This window comes from Numenius arquata, chromosome 3 (assembly GCF_964106895.1).
Source record: "Numenius arquata chromosome 3, bNumArq3.hap1.1, whole genome shotgun sequence".
NCBI classification, from domain to species: domain Eukaryota; kingdom Metazoa; phylum Chordata; class Aves; order Charadriiformes; family Scolopacidae; genus Numenius; species Numenius arquata.
In genome coordinates, this window is record NC_133578.1 from 26,143,183 (window position 1) to 26,162,761 (window position 19,579).

Below are 19,579 nucleotides of genomic sequence, written 5' to 3' on the forward strand. Positions count from 1 at the left end.
GTGCTGATAAAACCAATTAGGTATTAAAAAAAAAAAAAGTATGTGTAATAAGGACCATATTTGGCCCCATAAATTGTGATTTTTGTTACCTCCTGAAATATAACAGGATCTGTATTACACAGATCCTTGCTTTCTAAGTGAATACTCATGCCATCTGCTGGAAAGTTATGGAATTTAGCAAGTTTTTTTTTTCAGTAATATTTTATTTTTCTGATTTTTAGGTGTTAAATTCTTGCACTTGTTCTTTTGTAAAGATCTATAGGTAAATCTAATATAGTTAAAAGGCACTTAATTCGGGTGGTCTGGTAACTGACAGCACCTTTTTGTACGCTAAGAAGATATTAAATTGCCATCATAGTTTGGTACTGATTATGTGGGTTTAACTCTTTCAAGTGAAACGCCAACTCAGTTTATCCAGTCAGTTAACACTTAAGACTTATTTTCTTCCCTCAACTGACTGGATAATCATACTGATTCTACAATATGGTTGACTGTGGCAAGAAAAAAATTAAAATCTGTTCAGTTCATGTGGATTGCAAAAACATCAAAATCATCTGCAGATGACTCTAGATTTCTGGATTGAAATTAGTGAGATAATTCCACATTTTCAGTTCCTTGGACAAGCCTCTAGCTTGCATGCATCTTAGGTCAGCCTATAAATGCTTTAGTGACCCCATAATTACAAATATCCAACATTCCTGCAGGGATAATGTAGAATAACTATCTAATAATACAACAAAAATTATTATGGAGTTAACTAATAACTACAAAAAGCATTCTGCATCCTCAAAGGTTATGCAGAAAGCAGAACTGTACTCCAGATTTTACTATTAACTAATGTCCAGGTTCATATCAATATGATGTAAGGAAAAAATGCAGTATAAGGCATCAAAATTCTCAGCTATATGTAGCTAATATTTGGCTGTACTGTTACTACTCTGTGGCTAAGACCCATTCTGAAGAAACAGAGCTGATCTTGTATATGAAGTAAACTATCTTGCTATTCACTCCGGGTGAAGATATAGCAAAGAAACTGCAGCACACAGAAACCGCTCCACGTATTGAGGCTTGTGATGTCCTTAGGCAAACTTACAGACACCTGCAGTCTGCTGGGGATGGACAACTCAGAAGCAGAAGAGAGCATGGTAGGTAGGAGCAGAGAGTTAAGCTGGAGTTATAGGGCCAGGAAAATCAATTTAAAAGACCATATATGTAGAGCTGTATATCTTTACATCACTTCATATTTTTTCTTGCACAGAATTCCACCTTCCAACTATAGATGAACCTGCTCTGCAGACAAATTAGCAAATGAGGCTTCTGCCAGTAAGAGCATTGATTTGTTTCTTTACTTACAAGGGTCAGAGGGTATATAATTAGAGAGAAAAGGACTAACACAAAGAGTGTTCTCATGATCGAGAAAATGGGAAAACTGGAGAAATAATTTTGTCTCTGACACCAACAATGAGTGTGTATATGATTCTGGAGGGCTGTTCACTTAAAACAAAGGTCATCACAGATGGATATTAGGCAATCTGTGTGTGGGGATTTTTTGGGTTGTATTTTTTAATTTGTTTTTTAAAAAGGTGCCTGGGTCATGGTGAGTGTTCAAGTCTGACCTCGTTCCAGTAATGTATAAAGGTGGGCTAAGATTGGGTTAGGAAAGTTCTTTTGTTCTTCTAGGGAGCATCCTGCATGGAGAAGGCAGATGGGATGCCTTCTCACTATTGTTACGTGGCTCTGTGCTAGGGGGTAGGGAAGGTTACAGCCCTGGGACTCCCCAGAGGTAGCCTTGAACCCTCATGTGAGCAAGGATTTTCATCTGCACAACTTGGTGAGACAAGGCAAGATTTTTTTATTCAGGTGTTAACTTAAGCATAATATATTTTAATTTATTGCATAATATTTTAATTTATTGGTTGAAATGAGAGGATGCCAGGGCAGCAGAAATGCTGAAAGTTCATAAGTACACTCATGTGCCATTTACAAAAGTCCTTAAAGCCGGAGGCGCGGGGGAAATTTCTTAGATGTCTTCACTTGTCTGGTCAAAATTAGTGAATGTTTTATGAACATGGCAATGTTAATGTACTTGCACTCCTATTCTCTGACCTGTGGCATGAGGATGATACAAAGAGCTGCTGAAGCATTTAGGGTGGATTATAAGGTGTTAGAGTAGCAGAAGCACCATGTAGAAATATCAAATGAAACTATTTGTTATCAAAATTAGTGCTAGGACCATATTGAGTATGATCTATGACCACATACTAAGCAAGAGAAATACAAATAGATGTTGAATAAACAGTGCCAGCTGAGCTTAATAACCTGTAGAAAAAACAGGATCCTGTCAAACAGTTAAAAGACACATACAGAATAAATTTAAATCAAGACTGAATGGGCAATTTTAATTTAAGAATTTCCTTAGCTATTCTTTCCTTTTAAAACCTTTTATGTTGCATTAATGTGTTTTGATTCAGTAAATATGTACAGTTTTTTTGTAAGTACAGTGAAATATGAATTACAGTAAAACTGAATTGCAACATTTCACATGATTTCAGTTCAAAGTCTATATATAACCAGCTTCGACTTTTCAGCACCCTCTAGAGTAAGCAGAAAGGTCCAGCAACCTTTCCTTTCATCTTAGATAGCTGAGGTCATATACTCCTCTTTTTGCCTTTTTACCGGACTTCCTGATACTCTGAACGTTTTAAAAATAGTTACAGAAGTATTGAAAAGAACTAAATTGAAACATGTTAAATTATTAAATAAGTGATCGTATTATAAAAACAGTCCTTAAAATGCTTTCATATGAAAACCCTACTTCAGAAAAAAAGCCAACCAAACAGAAAGTTTTACCCGGCAACCAGGGATAATATTCATATTGAAGTGTAGATTTACAAGCCTGTGGCTGATGTTCTATCTTCTGTAAGTGTCTCTGGAAGATGGGCTACAAGCTTTAGCATCTTCACGGTGCTGTCTACTGATTATTTTCCCTTTACAATTTTATATCTTTTTACACTGGTGTTTTCCCTCTCAGATCATTGAGATGCTCCTTAATCCTATATCAATAAGCTCCCTTCTGTCTGCAATTTTGCTTTTTTTATTTTGCATAATTCTCACGATTTAGTAAATTTCTCAGTATGCTGATCCAAATACATGCAGCTGGCCTGTCTCAAAACTAGCCTGTGGGTCACAGACACCTGAGTCCATAGGAGAAGGATAACATATAATGAAAGCCCACCGCTGCTTCCCCCTCTGTCCCCAGCCATCTCTAATCTTATGCTTTGGCCCAGGTGTTTCCGAAGACCTCCACACCACTTAACTGCCCAGCTGAGCTTTCACAGGCAGGTTACACAAGTGCTGGTGAAAGGCAATACCGTCTCAGCAACCTACCGGCTTTCACAAATGTGTAATTCAGGCAGTCTCCTGGAGCACGTCTGGGCTGCTTTGTTGGTAAAACACTAGAATTCAGCTGCAGCAAGGACCCAATAGACAGTGATATGCCAATAACTCCTAATGGAAAACTAAGGGTTGCAGAAGTTCCTGTCTTCTGTTTCTAAGATTGTAAATTTTGTTTTCATACAGTGGCATTAAACTTCCAAGGAAAGGGCAACTGTTTCCCTATCAGTTTACACTGGTAATTCATTATTCATCAGACAGAATTAGAGAGCTGTTAACTGAAGGTCTTTGAGAGACGTCTCAAGCAATACACCAGAGAAGCTTGGTAGCTAAGATGTTGTTTACTCTTTCCAAGCAAAATATAACTCAATCAGTTTGACAGCTTTTTATTTATTTTGTTTAAAAAAAAAAAACAAACATGTTAATTTGTTTGAAAGAACATTGTAAAAAGAATTGGACATGGTCTTGATGTTACACGTGGATGTAACACTTGGATGCTACACTTGGATGTTACTGGAAGTTACTCTTGATACAGAACTTTTTATTATTATCATTACTAATGTCATAATATGTTTGCTGCTGCAACTAAAAACTTTGTTAAACAGGTTGGTGATGGAGGAAGACTAGTTCCAGTGCCTAGTCTCAGTGAAGCTGATAAATACCAACCTCTAAGCCTTGTGATTAAGAAAAGAAAATGTTTGCTTTCAAAAAAATCTAAATTTTCTTCAACACCTTTCACGTTAAAAGACATTCTTCAAGGGGAGAAAGAAATTTCTGCAGGTAAGATTTCTACCTTTCTTCAAAGCAGGGAAATGGATGTTTTCTAGTAAACACAGAACAGTAGGCATAGTTTAAACTGTGCAGGTAGTATGATGGTTCTTTAGTACAGGGGTAATCAAATTTGTCTTGTTTAGTCATGCAATAAGTATTTAAGAAAAAATATGTCAAACTGGTAAAAAAAAAAAAAAAAAAAGGACTTTATGGAAAAGAGTAAAAAAAAAAGTCAGTTATACTAAAAAGCCTTGATATTTTCTGAACTAATATGGAACAAATTCAGTTGTCTTGTGTTTTTTTCACAAATAGTAACAGATTCACGATAGATGTATTGATGTATGTTGATTAATTGCTACTTAAAATTTGTTTTTAATGTTCACCTTTCTCTGTATACTCACTTTTAAGTATGTGAGAGTGGCCTCAGTTCTGCAGCTGTTCATGCTAATACTCTCTCGTGTTGAACTGGGCTCTGCACAAGCAGGAGCATTTGAAAACAGCTGTCTGACTGAAGTAATTGGACTTCCATAGGACTTTTTTCCATGTTTGTTATCATTTTTGTGTATTTAAAGAGCTTAACCGTGCTTAAAGTGCCTTTGCTATGGAATAGCAGATATTTCTGAGGAGATTCTATGAGAATTAAGAAGTGCAAAATTGAACTATACTGCCTATATTTTCCCGTACTCTCCTTTGAAAAGTCTGTGTAATACTTGTCTACATGTTACGTTGTCTTGCAACAATTTCATTGCTATATTTTCTTTTGAAAAAAGGTCCATTTTGACAAAAGTATTGATCACATTAATTGCACAAGAATTGCATTAATTAAAAACTCTCCTGAGACAAACCAGTATGAGCACAAGAAGACAGAAATATCAGTTGACCTCGCAAAGGGGTGATTCCAGGACACAAGCATGATGAAAAAAAAATGGAATCCCACTAATCCTACTAGTCTTACATTCAGGACAAGTCAGCTTAAAAAAAAATTGAAAAATCTCATTAAAAAGTCTGAGAAAAAGGTTGCAAAATCTCATTAAAAAGTCTCACAAAACCTTTCTAGTCTTTTCTGTAAAGGTTAGATGTCGTGTGTAGAAAGTATTGTCCTCTAATGTAAGCAAAGAACTTTGTAATTGAATTTCCTTTTTATGTGACAAACGCCAGCATTTGCAATCTTTTTAGAATTATGAAAGATATATGAACCTTTCTTTTTGTTAAAAAATAAAGATAAACAGGATTCATACCAGGTGACTTCATGTCAGTTTATCCTAAAAGCTTCAAAGGATTAAAAAAATAGAGTAAACCCAGACTCTCAAATGTATTTGGATGCCTAATCCCTGTGTTCTACCTGCTGTATTAATTTGAATTTGGCAACCAGTGCATTCTAATATTTTCCTGTTACTGTGACAGAAATGTATTTAAGGTTATAAGGAAAGCATTATAGAAAAGTTTTGGTACATACCCTTTGATTGTACAATAAATCAATGCAAAGTTTAAAGTAAATCAGAATTAATCTGGTTTTTTCCTTCAAAATAAACTGACATAGTCCCTGGAATAATCAGGCATACATGGAAAGTGTGGGAAGTCTCTCTAATTGTGATATCAGGTAAAAGGGAAAGTTGGTATTACTGGCACACCCATGTCTCATTCACGTATTGCAAAAATGAAGAAATGTTAGGTTTATTTATACTGCATCTAAACAAAATTCAGAATTACTTTACACACAGTAGCTTTCATTTTGTTCATAGTTTTATTATTCTGTGTGGCCTCCACTAAATCGTTTTGTGTTTCAGAGCCTCTGTCATTAAACCCAGAACACACTACATGTCCAGTTTATACAAGTACCTTGTATATATACAGCAAACTTACGGGTAAAACTACTTTAGGGGAATAATGATAACCACAGAAGTGTAGAAATAGCCCTAATCACCATTCTGAGCTCAAGACACATCACATGCAGGAGCACGGGCGCAGCTCTGCCAGAGAGGGGCATGGAAGTCCCTCAGACCTCTATGCTGTCTGTTTCCGTTAGTCATTAGTAGCAACACTGATCAGTAAGTGCTCAGTGTAGGTTTGAATTTTACATCAAAATGGTTAAGCACAGTAAGAACAGTGCCATTTATTCTTTTCTTGCTGTGTAAAAGCAACTGCATTCAGACTTCTCATCACACAATGGTTATCTTCTTTCGCTCAGGTGTCTCGTCTTACCAGTTGCTCAACTACGAAGACAAATCAGATGTTTCGCTTAATGGTAGAAGAGGAAATCAGATAATGAATGACGTTGGTTTTGATATTGCTGGATCAGATTCTGTTGCCTTTAAAGCTTCATTTGGCATAGTGACCAAACATGAGGTTGAAGTACCAACATTACTTAAAGAACTTACTACAAGGTTATATTATATATTTTGTTTACTGGTTCCATAACTATTTCATACGGTTAGGTTGAACCTCTGCAATGGTTAGGTTTTGATTATTTTTAGCCTATTAATAGCAGTCACAATCTGATATTTTCCAAGAGTCTCAGGTTGGATTGCTGGGATTAGACACATGACCATATATAGAGAATATAAGTATATTCTGTATAACACAGACGGTAGAATTTTTCTGAATTAATTCTTGTTTGAATTACTGCACTTCTTTCAGGAAAAAAAGAAAGAAATCCAGAAAGGTCCTATCTATGTTATTCCATACTATTGAAAATTTGAAATTTACTTTGAATGACATTACCCAACTTCAGGTTTTAGAAATAGGATTTCTTTGTCTTTCTCTGATGAACTAGAGCACCATATGTATCATTGCCAATATAGGTACTTCAAGGTTTTATGAGCTTATTACACAGCCTTTCCTTTGAAAAGCAAAGTAGGTTTATCCACTTGAATTTTTCATAACCTTCTGTGGCTCTTCTCTAAATGCAGTCTCCATTTTTCCAACATCCTTGTTGAGCTGTGGACTCTGAAACCAAACTTTATGTTCCCGTAGTGCTAGCACAAATGTCAAACATATAGAAATATGATGTGACTAATTCTAGGCGTAAACATTTAGTTTATATTTCAAAGATTATCCCTTGGCCACAATGGCATCCCAGTGAATTCCAGTGGTGTATCCCAGCAAATTATTTACCATCCATGACGTGACATATGGTATTTTCAAATATATATTGTTTCCTTGTAGTTATTTACTAAGAAGTGCATGTACTTTAGCATCCATAACCTCTCTTGTTCTGTGCCTACCTTTTCCTGGTTTATTTGTAACCTTCAAATATTATCATTAATAATTGAGGGTGGGGTGGGGGAAGGGGTCCTAGTCTCCTGATAAAAATATTCAATATTATGGGACTAAGAGCCAACGCCTGTAGAAATTTTCCTACAAACACTTGTTTTATGAATGTTCCATGTTTACGAGTGTTAATGTTCTTTTCAGTTATAGTTGACCCATATCAGTTAACCAGTTTTTAATCAACTGAGTGTATGCCAGCTTGTATAGGCACATTAAGGCTTCTAACCAAAACATTGCATGATCATAAGCTTTATAGAAGCCCAAAGATAGAGCATTACAGCTGTTGCTTTTGCTGTTTTCCATAAATTCTTACTGACATTAATTATATCACTTTAAAAAAAATTGTTATTAACTAGAGTGTGCTAACAGTTCCTTGCTGTTACTAAGAACAGTGTCAGATGAAGATACTTGGAATTTTCTAGGATGTCCCACATATCCTCTCTAACATTTGTACATTACTGTCTTTTCTTGAATTTTTTAGTGTTTCTGTTCCCAAACACTGAAAATCAATATTACGTTTCCAGAGACCTCCCCAGTCAGTTGTTTTACTGCTATGAGGCAGATGTTATGGTGATTTACTTACTGGTTTAAAGTTACTAATTCTATTAGCTGCTTTGTAAATTGGTAACCATCTCTGAATTTCCTTCCTGCCTCCCTCTTGATTTTAGAAAAATAAACTTTGATCATTGTCTAGTCCATCAATCAAGAAAAAGTAGGATGGAAATTTTGTGCGTGGTCATGGAAAGTATTAGAACTACAAGGCAGTGCTCATTAACTGTCCATACTGGAATGCGCGGAGAGACAATGAGGGTAAATATGTTTGACAAAATTCTGTAACTCAGTTGAACAAACATAAAAAGCTCATTTTTATAATTTTATGGTTGGATTTAGTTGCATTTTTACTGATGTAAGCTCAGAAAAAAATCTGAATTAAATCAGTATTATTGCACTGATGTAAACTGAATTAAAAGTTGGCCTTTTGTTAGTATTGCTTATGTGAGTGAGGGATGGGAAATGCATGTAAGGATGGCTACACAATGAGCCCTTGCTTTGGGTGAAGCCTCAGCAAAAATGTGGAATTTACCTCTTAGTTTGAATCTCCAATAAACGTATTACTTATCTGTCACTATTATATTCATCTTCTATAACACTTTGGAACTTCAGGCTGTTATTATTTCAAGGGTTGACATCTTATTCTCTGTCTTATATTCTTCCTCTGTCACCCTCTCTCTCTTCAGCATGTTTGAATAACTGAACCTACAAATCTTCTGAGGTTTGCCTATTTCTAGTATTTAAAATCATTCACATAAATTTCACTGATACATGTTAAATTACTGTCTCTGTATCAAACTTTAATAAAATGCAAAGTTGTTAATATAAAATTCTTTAGTTGTGAAATTAGATCTTCAGTTTCAAAATGTCCTCTGGCATTATAATTCTCAATATATACAGTTATTATTTTGTTTATTTTTTCAATTTGTAACTTTTTTTCTTTTGATGCTTTTCTAAATTATAGTTTCACATTATAGAAGATCAGAATTCTAAAGGGCGGGACAAAGCCATTGTTTTTCCTGCGCATACAACTATTGCTTTTAGTGTATTTGAACTTTATATTCACTTGGATGGTAATTTCGGTAAGTGATGTGCATTACTATCATTACTGATATTATTTATAATGATCTGAGTTTTTAAAACAGTTTTCTTCCTCTTGATTTACATAAACCCTGATCCCATAGAATGGTACGCTTTAATTTTATGCATGTAAGTAGTCTGAGTTTCTAAGGGTAACAATTATTGGAAAAAATAAACAAGGCAGGTGCTAGAAAATAGTGTTTCATGGAAACACTTTTTTTTTAAAGTTAAGTATGATTTTGTGATTTTTAAAAAAATCCCCCAGTCTCATGGAGCAAAAAATCACTTCCTTGTATTTGTAGCCTGCAAAGAACAGGCTTATATGACCATCTGATCAGTTTTGCATAACATAGGCAAGTAAAAAAAAAACAATTAAAGAAGACAGTGTGCAGAACTTCTAAACTAAGCTAACTTTTTTTTCTGTTGGGGCTTTAATTTCAGTTGGATACTTCATTACCATTTATGTATATCTGAAAATATTTAGGAAGAAATAATCACAATCCTGGAAACTAATAAAAAAATTTGCATAGCTCTTATAAGTTTTTCTCCTTTTGGGGAAAGGATAGTGCTTATGCACTTACATTGTTTGCACTAATTGAAGTGGAGCCTATAACATTATCAATGTTATCAATATTGTTTGTAATAAACCAGAAAGCCAATTCAGGATTTGATCTAGTACCTGATAATATCTAAACCAAAACTCCCTACCGACTAGAGTAATGTTAGATAAAGTTTTAACCACCAGATTCACACGTACTTAAATACAGGAACCTCTGTGAGAGTCACTCAACTGTTTCAGGAATTGCTCGACTCTATAACATTGTGGCTTTCTGTAGACAGCAAGATAAAAGACCTGGCGAGGGAGGTAACCTCTGCCTCTGCAGATCTGTACAGCACTATGTTTTAAAAGTTTCAAATAGCTCCGTACCCTTTTGCATACACAGTATACAACTTCCATGACAGGTACTCTGCATTGTAAAGCACCTTTTTACTGAACTGTGAGAGACCTTTACCCTTCTGTAAAAACTTTAAATATACTCCAAACCAGGCATAATTACTGGATTAAAAATAAAAGAGATAATACAGTATGGTAGTTCTTTACATTCATTTCCATAATGCTCAACATTAATTTCAGTTTTGGAAATGTTTTCATTTTATTTTACCTTTCTGTAATGGTAGGTACATGCACAGCGTTTTTCCTCAAGTCATTATCAGTGAAATAATCAATGAAGCTGATATGTGTATTTCCATAATTAAAGCAAATTCTCAATTGAGAAAGTTTAAAACGTTTTTTTCAGTTTCTTGCAATTGATTATCCTTATATATAAATTTAAAGTTTTTCTTTCAAGTTATGGATAGGAACTTAGGTGATACTTCTTTTTATTTAAAAACAAAAGTTTTAGTAGTTGATTCAATGTTGGAAGAGATGACTACAGAACTCACAGCCTTGCTTATTATTTTTCATTTTTAGTTTCACATGAGATCATAGAAATGTTTCTTCTTCAGATGCAGGGCTTTCACTTATATGATACTGACTGTCTTAGTCCCGTAACATGGCCATAAATAGTGTATAAAACAAATCGTACTCTGATGAGGTATGCTGAAAGCCACCAACATTTTAAAATACCCGCTGAATCTGTGTTACCTGATTCTATGGGCTATTCTACTGTGTGCAGACTTGCATTAAAAAGTGGTACTAGCCATTAAAAACATTAGCAAAGCTGAATTTAATCACTGCTAGCTTTATAGATTAGAAAGCATATTAAACTCTGTTGTGAATTTATTGCTTTTATACTGTGTTCTTCTAAAAAATTAATTTTTACAGAACTCTGTGTGACTCCAATTTCAAAAGGAGGATTTGAAAAAGAGAAATCAGGATCATCTTCACTGACCAAATTAAGGAGGTTAAAGAGTAATCTGTTTCATCGAAGTATGACTTTTGATACTTATATCCAAATGTCTTAGTTAATGCATGAAGAGTGTATTTTTCTTTAATGTGTGTGCAGGATGAGCGCTCAAATAAGAAAATGTCAATAGAAAATGTACCTCTTTTAATTTCTTGTGTATTAAAATAATTGTAAAGTTATTAACATTTATATTTGAGAAACTGACTTTCACAAATAACAAAAATATGGTATTGCTGTTCGTCAAATCTCTAAAGATCTTAAAATAAAAAAACGATGGCTGATGATAAACTGGTATGGAGTAATTATACAACTTCAGTTAACATTAAGCCTGTTTCATACACTTACCATTTACAGCTAGTGTTATGCAATACAATTTATAATCTGTAAATAATATTTCAGGGCAAACTCTTTAAATATCAAACAATCAATATTTGAATGTGCTCTTTAGGCTCTGTGTTCACATGGCAGGGACATGGGCAAGATGCCATCATAGTTCTTTTCTCTCATTCTGATACGAACACAAGATCCAACAAAACTGTCACTGTATGTAGTTGTATTTTCTTCAGAACAAGATCCTACACTTTTAACGCTCCTTGGTCTAAATATTTTGGAAATCTGCAAATCTGAGTGTGAAGATAAATGCTGAGCAATAAATGCATCCTTCTAAAGCCTGCTCTGGATAGGTGTCCTTGCTCCATTGTATCCCCTTTTTGATCAAAGGGCTTTTATGGACCAAGCCTTTGGTGCTGCTCCTGCCCACACTAAGGGAATAAATCTTCAGTGGGTGTGAGACATCTCAGTAGCTGAAGCTGCCTAAAAAGCTTGTCATCCAATCTAAACTATCAATCCCTGAAGAGAGAGGAAAACGGTAGGTAGTTCCAAAAGTGATTTCTTCCGGGGGTGTATTAATGCTCAGCAATCTGCTAGGAGGTCAACACGGAGTCCTCCAAATTTTCTAAACCTTTTCAGTAGTGGGTTTTTTGTAAATACTAGGGGGAAAACAGTGAACTTACAATTTTTAGAAAATAAAACTAGAAATGCAAAAATGAAAGTGGTTAAACAGGAAATTACACAGCTGTGATTTGATTTGGCACCATTTTTTCAAAAGCTTGCCTCATGCCTTTTAGGTGTGTTTCTAAAAATATAATTATATAGGGCATACAAAAAAATAATCTGGCTTTTGTCAGTATCTTTTGTGAAATTAAAGAAAAATTTTCATCATACAGGGCTTTTGATGGGAGGTAATCTAAAATGTGGCATGTTTAGAATGGTTTCATGAATCAGTTGTTATTTCCGTAATTAAATTGACAGGTCGTTTTGTAAATAGTTCATAACATAATGACAAATCACTGCTTTTTTTGTGTGTGTGCATTCTTTTCCAGATAAAAGAGCAGTGGCTATCGTTGCTAACTCTGATGCTTACTTGGAGGACCTTTTTACAGATTATTATGAAAAAGCTGCGAGCATGACTGATCTCTCTACAAGCTATCTCAGAGAAGGGTCTCATATCCGAATTAATTTACTTAATAACAACATCCCCAAAGGTCCCTGTGTCCTTTGTGGAATGGGAAGTTCTAAAAGGGAGACAGTCTACGGGTGCCTGGAGTGCTCTTTTAATGGACAAAAGTACGTACGATTGCACGCTGTGCCCTGTTTTGACCTCTGGCATAAGAGAGTGAAGTAACTGAGTTAGGTAAGTGCCCGTTTTTGCAGACATGGGCTTAACTGTGCCACAAATTTTTCAGAATTAGTAACTATGACTCAAATTGTTGAAATGCAAAATAGCAAAAGTGCAAAACATTTTATTACACTATTATCTTCAAATTATTTGCTTCACAGTCAGTGACCTTTCACTTGAAAATGCCCATGTGCATTCCCAGACATTGTTTTTCTTCTTTCCTGAACACCCTCCTTTCATTATCATGATAATGAAAAATGCACTTTTAAACTGAATTTTCATAATGTCAAAATATATGCTAGAACTTACTTTAAGTTGTTTACACAAACTTGTTAAATCCCAATATGTTGCCTTTATCTACACTGGCATATGATGGTAAAATGAGAATATTTGTTAATAATTTAGTGTTCTCATGAATGTTTAATTGAAGTATCAGATTAAAAAACATGCTAAAGCTTAGCTCAGTCTAATGTTTCATTTACAAAAGGGAACAACTAAAACTAAGGATAGGTATTTTATATTAGGATGCTATTACCATATGTCAACAGTTTCTTTAGATTACTAAAAAGTACCAGCCAGTCCACCTTCTGCATTTGGATTTTAGGTAACAGCTGATCTTGACTTTTTTTTATGCGTTTAGAAAAAAATTGCTTAGCAGAAAATGTTTTGGAAGCTTATGAGAACAACAGAACTTGCATCCTTCCAACAAGACTTCAGGGGGGTGAAGGTCTTCAACCGGTGGATCTCAACCACAGAGAATTGAGTCTGTTGAGCACATAAACACCAGAGGGCACTACAGAATTGCGTCCAATACTGAGATTAGCTAGTACACTGCTGAAGCTCTCCCCACACTATCTTCAACTACGAAAACAATTAAAAAATGTTTTTCTACCTTTTAGAACGATTTTAAGGTTAACCCAGATATAGAAGCTTTTTTTTCTTCACTTGTGCTGCCACTTTCACTGTGTACACCTGATTATTACATGTTGAAATAAAATACAGCTTCTGCTTTTCACATGAGAAGAGTAAAGTATGTTACACAAGTATTATGACATCTGCACAAGCAGAACAGTTAACGAGCCTAAGTACTATCTATTAACTGTTGCTATTTCTTTGCATTTTTCCAAAGTGAGGGAAAACAGAATAATGCCCAAATAATTACTTATGTTTATATACAGTATCTCCCATCGTTTTCCATCTCATCCAAGTAAATCATGATAGTGTAGATTTTTAACTTGGTGCTGCTGAATAATCCAGCTAATTTAGTAACTTTACTAAGTCAAAGTTTAAAAATCCACTTAAAATACTGCTTGTTCATGAACACCAAATTATTCATGTTAATATTACATCAAAGAGGTTACTTTAAGTTGCTTTAAGAACATTTGTGGTTTTGTTTTGACATTCCATGGCCAGTGTTTATTTATTTTAAGGCCTTTTATAGTTAAATTTGCTGCAAACAGCAATTTCTCAAAAAGCCAGCCTAGTAGCCTGCAGAGGTTTTGTGGAATTACCTTCCTGGGATTCCGTTCTCCCATTCTATTTTACAGAGGATTGAGAAGTTATGTTTTATCTATGTCAAAAGGTACTGGAACTATTTTTGTGAGCTTGATAGGACAAAGATAATTGTTTTCATCAGTATTTTACACAATGAGAAAGACTACTAAGCAATACTGTAGATTAGGACATGGTGCAGATTAGGACTAATACTAGACGATGGTGTTTTCCAATTGTATTTCTTTCTTTTGAAATATCTAATACATTTTATTAGTTGAATGTTAAAAATAAGATTTTTACAGTCACATATAAAAAGATGTCACTATAAAAAAAGTACAAAAATTTCCGTGACAAAAGTATTTTTGTTTAAAATTCAGTGTCCAGAAAACAGCCAAACGTTTTTTAAGTACTTAGAGTTCATCATGCTGGTAGACATTGTACTCCTTTGCTGATATGAAACCATCTCCATCATGGTCATTCTTCTTAAATATATCAGCTAAGATTTCATCATGGACTGAGGGATGACGTTTTTTGCCATCTCTTGCAAATTCTTCTTTCAAATACTGGCTTATCTAGAAGAAAAGAAAAAAGTGGCTTTTTTGGCCAACGATTGTGGCTTTTACACCAGTACTCAACGGCTATCGTCAAGGACTCTTGGGGTATATACATAAGTTATTGTCACTCCGGTGTAGACAAGTTGAAAGACTGTTTCCCAGGAAGTCTGAGACATACTAATGTATTAATCAAAGCAAATTTCAACATTGTGCAGTGTAGTTTGTGTCAGCATACAGAAGCTTTACATGATGAACTGCAGCAGAGGCAGCTCATGTAAAGATAACACTGATGCAATTATACCTATAGTTTTATAAATTACTTTTTCCAAATTAGTTACATCATATTACCTCAAGTTCAGAGAGTTTCTTGTCACTGTCCTTGTCTATTTGATTAAATGCTTCAACACTGCGAGGTCCCTTATTTACTGCATAAAGTTCAATCTCAAAAATCAATGTTGCATTGGGTGGAATCTTGCCCTGTGCTATGAATAAAAGGAGAAAAAAAAGCATTTAAGAAATCAGACACTGTGGTCACAGATCACACATATGATAAAAAAATAAGATGCTTTACATGTGAATTTATTACAAAAGGCTGTGTTAATATTCAGACTAAGCTCTGAATTTAAATATTATACAGCTAGACAGAAAGATTGTTCAGATCGTGTTAGATAAATGATTTTGAGAGATTCGCAAACACATACTTCCCTGAAACAAAATTATATTGCTCATACCAATTCAGGAATCTTTAGTTTTTAAAAGGTGGCTTTGTGCTATCATGGAAAACAAGTATTTCTGAAGTTCTTACACTTTCACATATTGTCATATGACGGGGCTTTTTCAGATACTGATTCTAAGACATATGCCTTTATTAAATATCTGCAATCTGATTTAAAAACTTGCCATAATAGACCAATGCTCATATGTATTTTCTGCCTGAAGAAACAAACAGGCAAGATCAAGTTTTACCAACTTACTGTGAATTATACCTATGGTTAAAGGACTTGATGTAAAATAGTGTTTAAAATATACATCTCATTAGAAAGAAGCAATATCATCTGATTCACACACAAAAAATCTAAACCCCCAAACTATTGGAATATTTTTCTGGTCTCTGAAGAAAAAAAAACAGTTAGACTTCATTATTCCTGTGTCAAAGCATTTTCTGATATCTGATGTAAAACCACCACTGCCTATCAACACAGGTCACTGTATCATGCATCTGGCAATAAAAGGGAACTGAAGAAAGTAACAAACTAATGAAGTCTAAAAGTAGCGCCAAAACAGCATCAAGAAATCATGCAGTGTAAAATTAAAATGTAAACATGCAAGTTTCTTCTATTCATAGCCAAAGCCAGTGAGCATGACATTCTAACCTCGGAATTTTGACAGAATTTTGACAGAATTTTAAGCTTGTGCCCCTCCTTCATAAACTGAGGAAAAATTAAAGAATCTACTTTGTTATACAGAAGGTAAAAAAACCTGTTACTCACGCTACCCATCTAAAATATCCATAGTAAAAATGACAGGTTTCAGTTCAAAAGACCTTAATCTTACAAGCTTTAAAAATGTAGAAATTTTAAATATATCTGAATATAAATCACAATTTATATACTACTTATGTAAGAAAGAGACAATACTAGAATTCAGTGCCAGTAGTTTACAAATATACATACCAACAAAGGAAAGGTATATAAAGATTTAGAAAGCCACATGCATCTTTTCTAATTCAAGATTAGGCAGGCATCTTCCCCAGCATGCAGGAATACGCTGAGACAGAGGACAGGTATGCTGCAGGAAAAGAATACTTTCTTGAAGGGCTACCTAGAACAAACAGTTAACACTAGTATTAGAGTTTAAGTACATACTTTTATTTGTGTCAGTGTTCTTCCTTGTTGTTATGAGACTTACTTATTAAACATTGTGCTCAAAGGGAAAACTTTAGTCCTAGTAAACTTCACTGGCTACAACAGAACTGTTTGAAAGACAAAACTGGTGCATGGAATTCTGATATAATATCACTACCAAACAATTATTATAGAGCAGGAGCTACTTTTTCACAGAAAGCACTACACCCAAATAGGAGCTGAATTAAAGTTATCTACAATTAAGAGTGCTGAAACACTGCATAAAACTCTGACTGGAACTTTTTTGTTTCAAGTAGACTGCACACTTAAGCATCATAAATTCAAATCAGATCTAATGCATTGTACTGTTGTAATTATTATGTAATGTGATGATACTGTCCATTAACTATTCAGAAGGTAAGCAATTTTTAAACAATTATTACTACTTAGATTAATTCTGTGGCATGCACTGGATTACATTCCATTTTGCTCAAAAGATGCAGAACGTCATTAAAAGGCTAAGCAGATAGAAGCCAAATAACAGAAACATGAAAAGAATATAATAGATTAAGAAAAAAAATGCTGATATGAATCATTAAGATCTTCCTTTTGCTGTCAACTTTTCATATTATGGCAATACTTGGAAGAAAACATCAGTTGCCATGTACTGAATTCAAATGCAAACTGCAAGGCCTGGGTGTGGGTCTATGACGAGGACTACTTAAACTGCATCGGAATGAGCAGGATTAGACTGCACAGCTGCAGCCATCACCTTCAGTGCCTCTAGAAATAACAGGAACATCAATTCTTAGTCTTTCGCAATACTGTATGTTTGATAGGGTAAAACAGAGGAAAGACAGAGTTTATTAGTAAAGCTTCTTTTTTACCGTATCCTTGCTGTCCGTATGCTAATGACGGAGGAATGATCACTTTCCGTTTTTCTCCAGGACACATATTCATCATAGCAATATCTAATCCTTTTATGACTTGTCCAACACCCAGAACGAACCATTTTGGATGACCTTCATTTTGCGTCCGACTATTAAAAAGAATTGTGAGTGGATAACAGTGAGTTTAGTATTTATTTTTTTTTAATATAAAAATAACTTTAGATTAGCAGTCAGTAAAAATGTAGATTAGATTATTAGAACACAAGAATGTTTAGAGTGCAAGAATAAGAAGTAATGACTCTGTTTTTCTGCTACATTTATTATTAATCTAGGGTCAAATCTTGAGATGTGCAAGGGGCAACCTCCTTTTGAAAAAAAAAAAAACACCACCAAGTAAAAAAGCTAACTTCTTACAAAAACATCCAATCTTTGTGATCGTATATACTGCATGCCAGAAACAAGGTGCCGCTGCAGGAAGTCCGCAAGAGGAGGAGCGCTGGGAGCAATTCACTGCTAGGAAGCGAAAATGTCTTCAGCAGTTCACATCACTGTAGGATGGGATGGGACAGAGCACACACAGGTGTGTTGGGGGAACCTGGCAATCTTGGCTACAGTACTGTGTGCTCACCCGCTGCTCTGTTCAGTTTAGATATTTGGTGCCTGAGCCAGTTTCTGGTCATATGAGGTGTCCCCAGGGTGGGAGCTACACTGAACAGCGACTGAGCAGCATGTAGCTCAAAAGCCAAGAGGGAAACACCGCATGTGCCAAAATCAGTCACTTCAACAGGCAAAAAAATGCAAGTACATGGTACTGTTAAATGTAGAATTATCCTATATTTATTTTTTTCTTGCATGATACAAGTGGGAAGAACCAATCAAGATTTTGTAATAAACTAGGCTACACTGTAATTTGCCCAAAGATGGGTAAGGAATGAGCCAGGTACCTGAAAGAAAAAGAAGACTCTCCTCCACAGTTCCGCACAGGTTGAGTCCTGCCTCACTAGTAGGATGCACAACCATTAAAAGCAAGGCACTGTAAAAATAAAGCTTTTGCACAAGGGTTTCTGTGCAAAGCCAGCTGAACCAAGCTGAGACAGCCTAAAGATAGATGGATATGACAAAGCGAAAAAGCAAAAGGCTAATTGCTAACCCTGGGCAAAGAGGAAGGCAGCACAAATTGAGGAGGGAAGGAGTGACAAGGAATGGGCATAAAGACTGCAAACCACTAGAGTAATGTGGCTGCCCCACACGATGCCAACTATGTAGAACTGCATTCAGTACTCAAGTTTCTGTCTAAAATAGCCACTCTGTGTCCCTGCCAGAAGCTCCTCCTCCAAACCCCAGTTTTTCCGCACAGATCACTGCACAGAACATAGCAGGCGACAATATGGTGTGTGTGGGGTTTATTTTCGCCCTGCCAAAAGGGCTCTCCATGTGAGGTGTCTCGCTCTCAGCAACTCTCCCCGTTGGTCCCCATAGCACGGCTTTGGCTTCCAGCTTACCTCAGCATTGGTCCCTCTTGACCCTCGGTAAAATCCTACATCCTTCAACACTTGGCTGAAGAAAAAGAAAGGCTGAGATGGGGGGAATTACTAAATCGAACGTGCTTAGCGTGGACCCCAAGCTGGGAGAGCAGCAGGACCGTTGCTCCTGAAGGCGGGCAGGCTGTGCCACGTCCGCCGCCGGCTTAGGGCCTACCTTCCTCTCCACCCTCCCCGCTGCCCCGGGGGTCCCACCTGCAGTAAAACTTGGATCCGTCGCTGGCCAGGAAGCCGTCGTAGTGGGCGTTCAGCAGATCCCCCTTCTTGCTCTTCGGGCTGCACGCCTCGGGGAGGTGCAGCACCTCGATTTTAACCTCCGCCGCCGCCCTGCCGCTTTCGGCCTGCGCCGGGGCCGCCAACAGGGCCAGCGGCAGCAGGAGCAGGGTCAGCCCGCGGCTCATGTTGCTTGGAGGAGGCCGCTGGCGTGGCACTGTCCCGCCGCTAAGACGAGGAGAAGGGGCTGAGCCTGCGCTGACGCCGCCGCCTCAAGCCTCCCCGGACGCGGGTACAGGCCCAGCCCTGGCAGCCGGCGGGGCGGGCGGTTCTGCGTGCCCGGCCCCCTCCGCTCAGGAAGTGACAGGGACGGCAGGAAACAACGGCGGGGC

The 19,579-nt window shown here is 36.2% G+C and overlaps 2 protein-coding genes across 2 annotated transcripts; one reads left to right on the forward strand and one right to left on the reverse strand.

Moving 5' to 3' along the window:
• Positions 1 to 3,962: 3,962 nt before the first annotated feature.
• PJVK (pejvakin) lies at positions 3,963 to 12,657 on the forward strand. Its single transcript, XM_074145162.1, has 6 exons — positions 3,963 to 4,173; positions 6,353 to 6,548; positions 8,103 to 8,244; positions 8,951 to 9,068; positions 10,892 to 10,996; positions 12,356 to 12,657. The coding sequence occupies exons 1-6, from the start codon at positions 3,963 to 3,965 to the stop codon at positions 12,655 to 12,657; spliced, it is 1,074 nt and encodes a 357-aa protein (XP_074001263.1).
• On the reverse strand, positions 11,120 to 19,494 carry FKBP7 (FKBP prolyl isomerase 7). The gene is made up of 4 exons (XM_074145163.1): positions 19,170 to 19,494; positions 17,431 to 17,582; positions 15,048 to 15,181; positions 11,120 to 14,717 (listed from the first exon to the last, which is right to left on the reverse strand). Exons 1-4 carry the CDS (start codon positions 19,373 to 19,375, stop codon positions 14,556 to 14,558), a joined length of 654 nt encoding a protein of 217 aa, XP_074001264.1. The 5' UTR covers positions 19,376 to 19,494; the 3' UTR covers positions 11,120 to 14,555.
• Positions 19,495 to 19,579: the final 85 nt, after the last annotated feature.

Coding starts and splice junctions, on each gene's coding strand:
- PJVK (XM_074145162.1), top strand. CDS start 3,963: ATGTTTGCTGCTGCAACTAAAAACTTTGTTAAACAGGTTGGTGATGGA. Junction 4,174..6,352: donor GGAGAAAGAAATTTCTGCAG/GTAAGATTTCTA, acceptor TCTTTCGCTCAG/GTGTCTCGTCTTACCAGTTG. Junction 6,549..8,102: donor CTTAAAGAACTTACTACAAG/GTTATATTATAT, acceptor TCTTGATTTTAG/AAAAATAAACTTTGATCATT.
- FKBP7 (XM_074145163.1), bottom strand. CDS start 19,375: ATGAGCCGCGGGCTGACCCTGCTCCTGCTGCCGCTGGCCCTGTTGGCG. Junction 17,583..19,169: donor GGATCCAAGTTTTACTGCAG/GTGGGACCCCCG, acceptor TCTTTTTAATAG/TCGGACGCAAAATGAAGGTC. Junction 15,182..17,430: donor ATACGGACAGCAAGGATACG/GTAAAAAAGAAG, acceptor TTTTATTCATAG/CACAGGGCAAGATTCCACCC.